We start from the raw sequence: 13,915 nt of genomic DNA, 5'->3' as shown, positions 1-13,915 counted from the left end.
GCCACAGTAATAAGCACGTGTAAATGCACCAAAGACACATTTAACACAGAGACAAATCCCATCACTCAGACCTCAGACTTCAGGAGGTTGTCTGAGACTGATAATAAAGCAGTGTAAAGGCATCGAAACCCTCTACCTAAACTCAAACACCTTTAACAGATTCTGTCCCACACAGAGATCGGAGGAGAATTTGTCCACACAGTGTAAATGTGTGTGGCTAAAATCTCCTCAGGATACAGTCCAGTATATATGTGTGTGTGTGTGTGAGAGAGAGAGAGTTTGTGAGTGTGTGCTGTTCGAAGGGTCACTGACACATGGGTATGTTTATCTAGGCAATTATTAATCAATCTACTCCGCCACTGGCAAATTTCCAAATTTCCTAGAGAAAAAGAGAGGAGCATAGCCCCTGCAGTTTCTGTTCTAAACGCTAGCACTACTGACCACAGTTCATTAACCCCCCTAAAGGAGATATATACGCTGGGGTGTTCCTCCTCTAGCCAACCACCATACTTACACTATCATAGGCCTCGACATAAGCCAGGCCTAGTAGGCCAAACTGAGATTTACAAAATAACCTTCATCATCACTAACAGGCCCTGGAATATAACCTCGGCCCAGTCTCCTTGGAATGCCATAACCTAATATTTAGCCAGGAGCAGTTTGCTCAAAGCTTGCTGGTTAATCATAAACTAGTGGCGACACTGCCAGGCTGCTGGTTCAACAACAGAGAGACAGAATTGACAGAAAGGAAAGAAATGGAAAATCTCAGAGAACTGAGTTTTATTAGCGGCTAAGGATGAGAAAGGCTAAGAAGGAAAGTGACAGGGACGCACTGCAGGTGGCTGCTCTGAGAGGGCGGTTTGTCCTCGGCAGTCCTCGACCATGAATGGGAGTGGCCGCACACCTGTCGGACCGGTTCGCGACACATGACTCCCAGGGACTTACACACTCCTACACACTTGGTCTTTGGAAAGCCTCTGAGCCTCTGAGAGAGATGGCTGAAGCAACAAACCCGGCCGCTACCTCTTTCCCAGCGCCCACTATATCCTTACCACTCGGGCCGGACATCTTAAGAACATACTCGGGGGCTCTGATTTGCTTGGAAATTGTAAGTGCGTACTGCAGTTCTTTCATGCTTGACCTGACCTTTCTACTGTATTGATGCTGGTTGTGACACTGATATGGGCTAAGAATGGCAGCCTAAAGAGCCTCACTGTTTTCATGTTGTGCAACTTTTCTACCAAGGCTTTTTATCCAGGCAGAAATTATAGATATATTTTGATGACTAGGCCTCTGATCAGATCACTAACAGGGCATTTTGTGCTTCTCCCGTTTGCTCCGGCCAGGTTTTCGGAGGGTTAGTATGGATCTTAGTGGCGTCGTCCAACGTGCCCGTGCCCCTGCTGCAGGGCTGGGTGATGTTTGTGTCCGTAACCATGTTCGTGTGCTCCTCCACATACCTCGCCCTGTTTCTGCTGGGCTTTGCTGATAAAATCAACACTGACTGGAATTTCATGGTGAGTATTTTTAACTCCCTGCTGCCTGAGCGTACATCTCCCAACCATAGAGCCGGACACTGACCATGTGTATTTACAACATGGAGGCAATAAGTCCTTGTTACTGCATTACTTCATTGTTCTGATAGGCCTCAGAAGGGAAACTTCTCAACGGGGTTTCATGGAAACATACCAGTCAAATAACACTGTGACGAATAGCCATGATGGTACAGTTACTTGGAACACACTCAAAACTGAGCGGCTCTCGGGATCCCATTCAGCTAGAGTGTTGTTGGCTGGGTTCCTTAAACCTGACAAAGAGCTCCGTCTGTAGCGAAACCAGAGTGGAAGTGGCCAAAAGGCGTGCCAGTCCTCAGTGTTGGCCCTGGTTTTTCAGCCCTGCTGCTGAGTAATGTCTGCTTTATGAGCATGATTAATGTGCATGGCTTAACAGTCCTACACGTATCAGTGGCATGTCCATCTTATTCATATTCCTTAATTATTAATTACTGCAGAGATAAAGCAGAGACTAGAGGGCATGTGTTGATGTCCTGGTGATTTGACAACAATAAATACGTCCTACATTTTTGTAGGGTCCCAATCCAGCTTGTATTGCCCATCAGTCCAAAGTTGGCTGATATTGACCTGATCGTTGTGCTTTCATAGACAGACAATTAAGGCACATAAAATATGCAAGGCAATTTTACTGGTAAACTTTTAGTAGATAATAGATATAATTTGCATTAAATCTGTACTGTAAAATGATAAGTTAACTTAAAATGCTGAAGTGAAATTGCTTAATTTTGTATTGTGGTAACAGTTGTATACACATTTATATACTATATATATATTAGTTGTATATAAATGTGCTTACAACTGTTATACTGTTATATATATATATATATATATATATATAAATTAGTGTTTTATGGGTGATATGTATAGTTGTATATAAATGTGTTTATAAAACTGTTATACTGTAGTATATTTCTATGGTTTTGTCTGCCATTTAACAGCATCGCACTAACTTCAGCCAAAGACACAGCAAAAACACTCAAGTTATGGATATTTTGAAGATGTGAAATGAATTTTATTTACATTATTATGTTCTACTAAAGAACACTTTATGTAATAATGTTCAGAATAATAGAATGCTTCTAACTCAGCGGATGTGTACATACAATAGCCCACACTCGACCCATTAAAACTGCCTGTGACACCCCTAACACTAAATTTTCATTGCTGGTTCAAAAAAACAAGCTGCTTACTTTCAAATGATCATTACTTACAGTTCTGCTGTTACTGTAAACAAATGTGTATTGTGTTTCTCTCAGGACCTGGCGTACCACTTCATTGCACTGCTCTTCTATTTCGCTGCATTTGTACTTGAGGCTGCCACTACGTCTGCATATGCGGAAAATACCAACTCAACCTGCATACTCAGGCCGAGCAAAAATATCATTACATTCTTGGATTTCCGACAATACAGTATTAATGTGGTAGCTACGGTAAGTTGCTGTGTACTTCTCTTTAAATCAGTACATTTAAACAGTACATTCATGTATCAGCTGAAGACTGTGGTGTGATTACACTGTCTAAACGAACCATGATATCCATGATATGAGAAAAAAACACAACCGTTGCACAGAACTGTATATTTTATACTAATCTATGGCCAATCAAACATTGTAATATGTTGTGTAAAGACACAGTAATGGTCGATCCTTCGCGTATGGCTAAACATCCACACCTTCCACACCTTCCTTTGTTTACAGTAAGAGACTTCCTAAGAGTAGAACCAGTTTTTCTCAAGGTCACTACACTGAATCTGTGCAGGAGCAATCAGTGCTAGCATTGCTTTGCTCTTATGTGTTACAACAATGACTAGAGGAGTGGTGTACATGCAACGGCCTGTTTCAGGCTAATTATAGCCAATCATAGTACAATATAATATTGCCTGACTGATGATCGTCCTACATTGAAGTAGGCAGTAGAAGGCAGGAGCAGTTTTCCAGGACTAGTTTACTGCTGTTTTGGCCTTCATTAAGCAAAGAACTTCTCCATTGAGCTTCAAAGACTGATCAGTCTCTTGTGAATGTGGGTATGACTGTGTAAGCCAGGGCCATTAAACAGCCTGAGAATCCCAAATTACAAACTGAGCTTAAAATGAACCTTGGAAATGGGACTGCATTAGTAAACTTTATTGCTATTACTCTTCAGACCTCACAAAGTACACACTGTGCTGCTCGATGTTACTGGCTATAAATGTTGGCCTGACACTAAAGCCAAAGGAATGCCCTGAGAACACTGGAAGGCTGGAGACAGGTGGGACTCATAATGACACCTACAAAGTTGTGACTCATGCACTTTCGTGGAACTAAAGCTAAACTAAGACTGCAGTATGTTGTATTTATTATGCCAACATATTGGCAGCTTGCTTGGCGAGTATGAACCAGCTTTAGGACAGTGGCTCTTTGTGAAAGCCATGGAGTAAACTCATCGCTTTACTAGAACCACCTACCCTGTACTTACCTTGGACCACTTTATGAGATCCACCTACTTTAGCCTAGCCACCTAGTTGAAGTCCACTATGTAGGTGTACCATTACAGACTGCAGCCTGTTTGTTGCTAATTCTCAATTTGTTAGCCACCCTCTACCCTATTCGTCATCGGCCTGTTTCTGCCCACCTGTTATTATTCATTCTCAACATAGCAGTGACACTGACATGGTACTTCCGTATCAGGCTTCAGCATTTTGGGGGTTTTTTATTATATTTTTAATATAGTTATAATAAACAATATTATTATATAATATAGGTTGTCACAGCAGGTCTGTTTTTTTTATGTGTAATGGCTTTTACTCTTATATGTGTCTATATATAATAATGCCAAAGTTACGGTTGGCTGGGACAGCTCTAGCAAAGTAAAAATCTCCCCTATTCGCCAATGGACTGTTTCTGCCCACCAGTTATTATTTTGGTGGTGGACTATTCTTAACATTGCAGTGACACAGACATGGTACTATGTGTGACACAAGAGTATCAGGCTTCAGCATTTAGTTTTTTATTTATTTATTTAGGTTATGTACTTGAAGACATTTTCAGTTTGTCACAGAGGGCCGGTTTTTTGTGTGTCACGGCTTTTAAAGACCATATTTTACTATTTAAAAGTGGTGTAAATGTGGGGTGACCAGCTAGACCAACACCAAACCAACACTAGACCAGCAAAAAACAACAGACCAGCATTAAAGGCATGCCAGTCTGTGCTTTTGTTTAGCAGCAGGGTATGGAAAAGTAATTACAGTGGTTAAATTCTTTTAATTCAATTCTTTTTAATAACAAAAGAATTACCCACTGAGCCCCTGCAGTTATGCCAACTGACAAGCCATTCAACACAGCATTGCCGACCTCCTTCTTCACCTAGGAACGGGGCTGCGATTTGGGGACGGAGAGGCAGGGCTGAGCTGAGCCTGAAGCTGCTTGGAGGAATTCAATGTTAACTTCTTGCCAAACAAGAAAAATAAAGAAAAATGTTTCAAGCAAAAAATTTTAATATAGATTTTTTGGGCCCCTGTCAGTTATAGGCCTTAGAATCAGCCTAGCACAACCCCTAACCCCACCCCAAGATGGTGCACCTATTTAAAATGTTTTTAAAGACTGTAAGTGTATTTTACATTTGCATGAGTGCATTAATGTGAACACGATGCAAATGACATGACTGAGAAGATGCCATGGCTGTAACTACTCTAGCTGACGTTAGCTGGATATTAACTTGTCAAGCTCATGTTAGCTAGATAATCTAATGTTAGCTGAATATGAACAATGCCAGTTGATATTAACTAGATGCTAACAACCCTGCTAGATGTTATCCAGGTCCAGGCACATTCTCTGATAATCGTACTGATAATCTTAGTTTATAATAATTATCATATCATTATCATAATTAGCTGGTAGTGTTAGCCTCTTTAGTGCATCTGAAGACGAGGCCTCTAGTATAAATGTTACTCTTGCTATATATTTTTCAATTATAAAACATTATAAAACTACTACCAACACCACCACATTCAAGTCCCTGTCCCTTCCATGTGGTCAACCGCTTATTCATTACTAATTATGGCTGAGCCGGAATACACATGCCTAGTTTTTACACAGAACACTGTGCGGTCAAATGTGGCTTACTTACGTCTATGCTAGTTTGAGGGAGAACTTTTATTATCCAACCATAAGAACTTTTGTAGTCGGAAATTGAGCTAACAGAGGGATGGTTAACAGTGCCTATGTGTAGCAACAGGTTCCAACTGGACTCAGCTGGACTTTCCGAATAGTCCCTGTGCATTTCAGATAATGAAGCCTTTTCTATGACTATGAGTCTCTGTGATGGCTCGGCCTACGTAACCCTGTGGTTCATGTTTTTCTTCAATATCTTCACAGATATTCGCATTTATAGTAACTGTGTGCTACGGCTGCAGCATGTTCATGGGCTTCAGAAGGTGGAGGAAGTTATGAAGAAACAGAGGGAGAGAAGGAGACAGAAGCAGAGCGAACTCCACCATCACTTCAAGCATCAGCAGTGCTGTTATGGGCGATAGACTGGCGGTGGCCTGATGACATGTTTACGCCATTTTTCTTATGAACAGGACCAGAAACAGCTCTTTTAAGAATTAATATTTCATCTTTGCATTTGTGCGTCCACAAATTCTTAGACTACAGTTTGAACCTCACTGATGGGATCCGATGTGTTGCATTTCTTTCAGACGTTTCAGTGTTCGCTTATTGAGATCTTCTGTTTTAAAATGAGTTAACCCATGACGATGTCATTGTCAGTGAACGTTTTGCTTTCTTTTGATATATTCTTTCAGAAAAAGCTAGTAAAACACACCTGCAACTGAGATAGATACACTAGTATTAGATTGTATATTTCCCTCACAACAAATGGCTGAGAATATTCTGAGCAATTTGCCCATTTTAATGGAATTTACCACATGCGTTTTCCCTCTTTAAATTATGGCACTGCATTTATGTATTTTGTGCAAACATGGCGGTAGGCTGTTGTCAGTCATTGAGTAACTCATTTTGTATTGCCTGAATAAACTGACATTTTTCATTAATGCACACATATGTTGGTTTTTTTTTCTTAAACAATGCTAAGGCTGATTTACGATTTGTTCCAATACTTCAGGCCACTGTGGGGTAGCTGTGCCTATACAGCAATGATGCCAATATTTCAGTGTCTGGGGAACAACATAACAATTTATAGCAGTGGTATGAGAGTAAAACTTCTCATACACTGAGTTTGTGACAGATTATCAGTCACCTAGGCAGCATGAATTTGTATTTTACACCCTGCGCAAGGCACGTCACAATGCCGTTTGCTATCTTACACCCCGTCAACAGTCTATTTTCACACCTGCGTCATTTAAATAGCAATGGTACTCCAGAATATGTCTAGACCGATGGACGTGGTGGTCTCGAAATACGACACTGACTGAAAACAAGCCATGCAGACGTCAACAGTCAGAGATTTGTTGCTATCTTGGCAGTAAATTGTCAACACAGGCACGTGCCCCTTTGCTTGTCGCCATTAAAATAGCAATCCGCCAAAGTCAGACATCACCTGGCTCTTAAAGGGAATGGCAAGAGACACGCTAATTGGGTTATTGCACGTTACGCCCAAAACACACCCATGAATAATTAAGAGACCTAGTACATGCCTAGTACAAGGCTTACTTTTCTCGTCATTACAGTAGCAAAGACACACTCACGCCCTAAACCGTGGTGCGTGGTTGATGGTCCGGCAGAAAATTGCTAATATAGGGGCTCATCGATTTTTACAAGGTGCTGAATGTGTTACCTCTTCCCACAGAAGCCAGATAGGGTTGAGATCTGGGGTCTGCACAGGCTGCTAAGGCACAAAAACTCATCATGTTCGAGAAACCATTTAGTGACGATAAATGATGTGATATGATGTGTTATCATGCATGAACTTTCCATCTGAGTGTGGGTAAACTGTAGCCACAGAAGGATAAATGTGCTCACACTGCAAAAACATAAAATCTTGACATAAAAAGGGAGGTGAAAAAAATGAACTAAGATCTTGATGAAATTGACATTGTTAGTGAACCGAAATTTAAGCAAAGTTTATTAGAGAAATCTGAAACGTCTTTAGATGTTTTGGAAGGCTTTAAAGCTAAAGCTTTACTAATCAGTGTTTCAGTTGAAAATATTTATTTTCAGCCTATGGCACCCCATGTCACACGTTGTAGACCTTAAGTATCGTTAAAATGTAGAATGGGCCCACTCACTGTTGGAGAGTTTATAACCCAAAGTGGACAGGCAGGTTGGAATAATCACTCATTCACATTTAACAGCCTAAAGAGTCTCCACACGCGGGTGTGATTAGTACTCAATCAGATATTGGTGCTTTGAATCAGTGATGTTCTGTGTCCTTGTTTGACCCTGTAAGGCGTCTCATCTTTGAGACATGTTTGAGTTTGAGACCCCTGCAACATCAGTGTGATCCTAAATGAAGAATAATTAACATATAAAAAATAACGTTAACATGTAATAAAAGTAATTAATTGATTACATAAATACAAAAAATATGCTGCTGTGAGCAATACATTCTGGATGAAAAGTCATATGTGCTCAGAGTGGCTCTGCAGACTAAAATGCTGACACTTTATCCTGAGGAAGGGAAGGTCATGCTGCTTTGTCACCAGCAGCCGGAGCCGAGAGAGCACAACTGGCCATTCTCTCTGAGTTGGTAGATGGCGCGATCTCATTGCTCTCATTGTGATTTTGGCCGGCATCCTTTGACTGATGTATGAGAGGTGGAGTTCCAGCGCTTCCCTCCAAGTGCATTGGCTACCTAGTGAAAGGAGGCGGTGCCTGACTTCACATGTATCGGAGGAGGCATGTGTTTGTCTTCTTCCTCTTAGTGTCGGGAGCATTGCAAGTAATAGGAAAAGTCATAGTGGGTGGGTGTGTTAATTGGCTAAGTTAAATTAGGGAGAAATTTGGGTAAAAATGTATTTTAATAAAATATATATTAAAAAATTAACAAAATTATAAAATAAAAGTCATACCTGCACAGTGTTTTTAAACACATAAACACTAGTTTATAGGAATGTATTTAATATAGCTATTCTTTTTGGTTCTGGCTATAAAAGGGATAAACGAGTGTCTAATCTTTTTGGAGTTTGTTTATTTGTTTAATGTAGTTTATTGAAAATGAATATGCACAGATCTTAGGTTATATAATTATAAGCTGGAGCAGTGGTGGCTCAGCGGTTAGAGCTCCAGGCTATTGATGACAGGGTTGTGGGTTCGCTACCTGGGCTCAGCAAGCTACTGCTGTCGGGCCCTTGGGGAAGGTGCTGCAGCAATGGCTGCCCACTGCTCTGCTCACAGTTTCACTAGTGTGTATGAGTGTGTTCACTGCACAGATGGGTTCAAGGTAGAAGCCAAATTCCATCACAACACAAATGGTATTGGACTATGGTTGTCTTGTCTATTCTTGTCAATGTCATTAGCTCAAATCAGGACCCTGCTTTCAAACAAGGACATATTAACAGATATAGATATTACAATAATTCCATCAGACCTTTTTTGTTTTGAGAAATCTTGTTAAGTAAAATGTTCTGATCATATACTGAAGCATATACTTTTGCTTGAGTCAGCTACCCTTTTTTTTTTTACACAGATTTTGCAGTACGGGAATGTTGCTCAGATGCACCACTATGTTATTTTGGTGTGTCTTTGGGCCTGAGGCCTGTGGTTATCTGTCAGCTTGCATGATTCTCAAACTGTTCTTTTAATCTTGATTTTATAAAGCTAGAACCACTGGCGAACGTACAGAAAATGACTGCACCCTGTAAAATAACAGCAATGCAGTGTAAGTTTCTGTTAATTGACAGTATTTCAACTGAAGAAATTTCATTTCCTGTTACGTCTGGGAAAAGGTCTACAGTAGTTGGAGCTCATATTTTCATGACAGACCGCTAGAAGACGTTTACCTTAAATGTCAAGATCTAACGTTACTGTGCCCTTATGTCATGCCCAGCCCCACCCCTAAAGGGGATGAAGTGATCTCGTGCCAGGTGGGATAATTCCATGACGGTTCTTTAATGAATGTCTATGGCACAGCAGACAGCCTGAGTCCAGATGTGGATCTGGAATGTCAGCAAACATGTGGAATTCAAAATCACTAAAGGAAAATGTGAAATAAGAAGACTGCTCACAGCAAAGACGAATGATGGAAATATCCAGTATTTCTGGATCCTTAATTGAGGCATCTAGCACATCACACATGCCCTGATTCGCATCCCATCATTGTAAAGACATTCTGGCTTGTGCTTAAACACTTGAAATTTGTTATGGATCCAGTCCTCTCAGTGCTGCGTAGTTTTCGAATAGCGCAGCTGCTGGGTTAGTGACTCAGTCTCACAGTAACAACCCAGCCAATGGGTTCATTATCAGAGTTAATTATCAGCCGTATGAACAGCTTTCACTGGCATAGCTGCTGTTTGCTGTGTCTGGACCACTGACCGATGGTACTGCTCAAGGGGTGGGATTTACATATGAATATGTTTCTGGTAAGGGTGTTCCCGGTATGCAGTGGTCAGTACCTGCGAGAGGGTCATGGGGCTTATTGATGTGACCCATGGAGACCCCACTTCACAACTACCACCTTAGTGCCAGATGCTGTTTAACACCACAGAACAGAGGCCCTCGATGAATAGAACAACCCAAGGGGAATCTAAACATTATTAAGCCGGTGGTTTTAATGTTTTGGCTGATCGGTGTACATGCTCTTGTGTGTGTTTATTATGTGTTTGGATGTAAAAATGATTGTTCTAAAATATGAAACACTGTCAAATAAATGAATTACAATGAAATTAGGACAATGAGTGATCTAGAAATGGAGGGAATGAGAGACAATGAGTGATCTAGAAATGGAGGGAATGAGGGACAATGAGTGATCTAGAAATGGAGAGAATGAGGGACAATAAGTGATATAGAAATGGAGGGAATGAGGGACAATGAGTGATCTAGAAATGGAGGGAATGAGGGACAATGAGTGATATAGAAATGGAGAGAATGAGAGACAATGAGTGATATAAAAATGGAGGGAATGAGGGACAATGAGTGATATAGAAATGGAGGGGATGAGGGACAATGAGTTATATAGAAAAGAAGAAAATTGAGGGACAATGAGTTATATAGAAAAGAAGAGAATGAGGGACAATGAGTGATATAGAAATAAAGGGAATGAGGGACAATGAGTGATATAGAAATGGAGGGACTGTGGGACAATGAGTGATCTAGAAATGGAGGGAATGAGAGACAATGAGTGATATAGAAATGAAGGGAATGAGGGACAATGAGTGATCTAGAAATGCAGGGACTGGGGGACAATGAGTGATCTAGAAATGGAGGAAATGAGGGACAATGAGTGATATAGAAATGGAGGGAATGAGGGACAATGAGTGATCTAGAAATGGAGGGAATGAGGGACAATGAGTGATATAGAAATGGAGAGAATGAGAGACAATGAGTGATATAAAAATGGAGGGAATGAGGGACAATGAGTGATATAGAAATGGAGGGGATGAGGGACAATGAGTTATATAGAAAAGAAGAGAATGAGGGACAATGAGTTATATAGAAAAGAAGAGAATGAGGGACAATGAGTGATATAGAAATAAAGGGAATGAGGGACAATGAGTGATATAGAAATGGAGGGACTGTGGGACAATGAGTGATCTAGAAATGGAGGGAATGAGGGAGAATGAGTGATATAGAAATGAAGGGAATGAGGGACAATGAGTGATCTAGAAATGCAGGGACTGGGGGACAATGAGTGATCTAGAAATGGAGGAAATGAGGGACAATGAGTGATATAGAAATGGAGGAAATGAGGGACAATGAGTGATATAGAAATGGAGGGAATGAGGGACAATGAGTGATCTAGAAATGGAGGGAATGAGGGACAATGTGTGATCTAGAAATGGAGGAAATGAGGGACAATGAGTCGAGCACTCTCTTAAATCCGAGCTAAGCAGCTCTTTGCGTGTAAAACAGTTGCGAAGGCTTGCCACTAGAGGGTAAACTTTAATAAGGGACAAGAGGGCTTCACTCCTCATGCTGCTCATATGTATTTGTCCATCCGTGGCTTTGGAACACTTATCCATCTTTGAGACTGGACAAGTGTAAGACTTTTCTGTTGATGAATAGCACATGTCTCTAGAAGAACCCTAAATCTGTAACAGCAATGTTGTTAAAAGCTTAGTAACAGTTAAATATAAGCAGTTAACTGTAAAGAAATACAGCATAACAAAGGAAGCCAACATAGAGATAAGGGATGTGCTATATTTCTTTGAAATACTAATTATTTATATTAATAAATTAATAAATATCAAATATCAATTCTCTCTCTTTCTCTCTTTAACACGATGCACGGGTCTATTCACTGGTCTATAGCCCAAATCCTCCAAATCAGTGAAAATTCCTTTCATTAAAACTGATGGCCTCTCCTACAAAGACAGATTCTGAAATTACAGCTTCTGGCAGCACAAGAAGTCCTCCATGAGTGCACAGCCACTTCTGGAGGAACACATAGAGCAAGACCTGCAGCTGACCAACCTATCTGGCAGCTTGTGTTGGATCTGTCCCTGTGATATGCCTCCAAGGACAAAGAGCACAGAGCAGACCAGTCGTTTCCCCAGCTTTTCGAATATGAAAAAAATCCCAAGATGCAAACACGGCCCATCACTGCCAAGGAACATCGGTACAGCTAGAAGTGACATAATTATCGTTTCGTGCTGTGGTTACATTTCCTTTATACAAATCTATCAAATCTGTTCATTGGTTTTGGCCCTGGAGCTCTCCCTTCCAGCAGGGAGCCTCCACCAAAACAAAGACTGGGCCACCATTCTGTGTGCCTTTGCAAATTGGGCGGAATGGCCAAGAACATCAGAGGCTTTTCTGGGCTGGGATGATTTATGTACAATGCGGCACCATAGCTTTCTCAGAATAGCCCCAATAAATCCAAGAGCCACCTCTCATTCTCTTTTTTTTCCACCACGCCAGTAAATTGAGTAAACAGTGACAAACAGAGCACTATAAATTGTGACCCTCCAGACCACACTTCCACTATGCGCAGAGGCATTTTTGAACTTCTCCTTGGAGAACGACAGATGCCGGCTTTCTTCGTATGGAGGAAAATGACTTTAACAACCACGACCACTCCTGTGTTGTTCAGGTGCAACATTCTATGTGCTGGTGTTATTGCTCATCACAGTCCAGCTACGTCCAGAGGTCCAGTATCTCCTTTCACAGAAGACCTGCACAATGTCAGGTCATATCTAGGATCAGGTTTCCAATTCTCTGTGCTAGTCATCATCAACATTAACATCATCATCAACATCACTATGCTAAATAATGCTAAAATGCTAAGCTACATGAAAACTGTATTAGAGCTATTTAAGCTATTTAAAATAGCCAAAAGATGTTTGGTATGTTAATGATATCCAAGCATCACAAGGTTGATGTGGTATGTCCCACAAACACAGCTTTAAGTAAAGCTTGGCAAAATACAAAGAGCTCTCTGAGACCATCAGAAAGAAAAGGGCAGATGGGCCTGGGAAGAATTTCTTTCTGACGGCCTCAGAGAGCTCTTTGGATCTCCTCATGGTGATACCACCAAATGCGTTAGGCCAGACTTAATCAAGCTGACAGAAAGGCTACTTTAACTCAGATGACTTTAGGTCAGAATTCACAACAAGTCCAATCTAGAGGCAGATAGGCTCCAACAGCAAGATCTGAGTGTCATTGCTGACCATGTGTTTCCCTTCATGGCCACAATTTACATGTCATGCATCATACTACGTCACAAAGCAATGGTCTCTAACTGGTTTCATGAACATGTCAATGAAATGAAATGTTCTCAAGCTGTTGTGGATTTAAGAAACAAATCTGATTTGCCCTGAAGGCTTTGCTTAAATGATTTCCATAACAATAAAACACAGCCCGCACCCTGAAACACCTACCGACAAAGAGGTGTGTGTAGTCTACTTCAATACCGGCATAAATATCACATTTCAGGTATTCCTAATGTCCCGCTCACAACAATAGTCAGTCTGACACCAACAGAGGACCCATTGTGCTCCTCTAAGAATGTCCAAAACTCCTACAGGAGCCCTTCACATGCAGCCAACGCTGGTGGCACACAGATGTTTAACGTCAAACTAGATTTAAAGCAGTGCATGCAAACTTCATGCCTGTTCATCTTCTATCAGATATATCTGTCATCACTGGGAGATGTATGAGCTGGACAGACTGGACAGAGCCCGGAGCACACAAAAGCCCCCTTTTTATCGAAGCAGTGTAACCGTGATCTCTGCAAACAGACATAAAGTA

At 41.0% G+C, this 13,915-nt stretch overlaps 1 protein-coding gene across 1 annotated transcript; it reads left to right on the top strand.

Moving 5' to 3' along the window:
- The first annotated feature begins 753 nt into the window (after positions 1-753).
- mal2 (mal, T cell differentiation protein 2) lies at positions 754-6,607 on the top strand. Its single transcript, XM_072678970.1, has 4 exons — positions 754-1,108; positions 1,347-1,517; positions 2,831-3,004; positions 5,927-6,607. Exons 1-4 carry the CDS (start codon positions 887-889, stop codon positions 5,999-6,001), a joined length of 642 nt encoding a protein of 213 aa, XP_072535071.1. The 5' UTR covers positions 754-886; the 3' UTR covers positions 6,002-6,607.
- Positions 6,608-13,915: the final 7,308 nt, after the last annotated feature.

This window comes from Salminus brasiliensis, chromosome 5 (assembly GCF_030463535.1).
Source record: "Salminus brasiliensis chromosome 5, fSalBra1.hap2, whole genome shotgun sequence".
NCBI lineage: Eukaryota > Metazoa > Chordata > Actinopteri > Characiformes > Bryconidae > Salminus > Salminus brasiliensis.
This window is presented reverse-complemented; position numbering and strand designations above follow the sequence as displayed.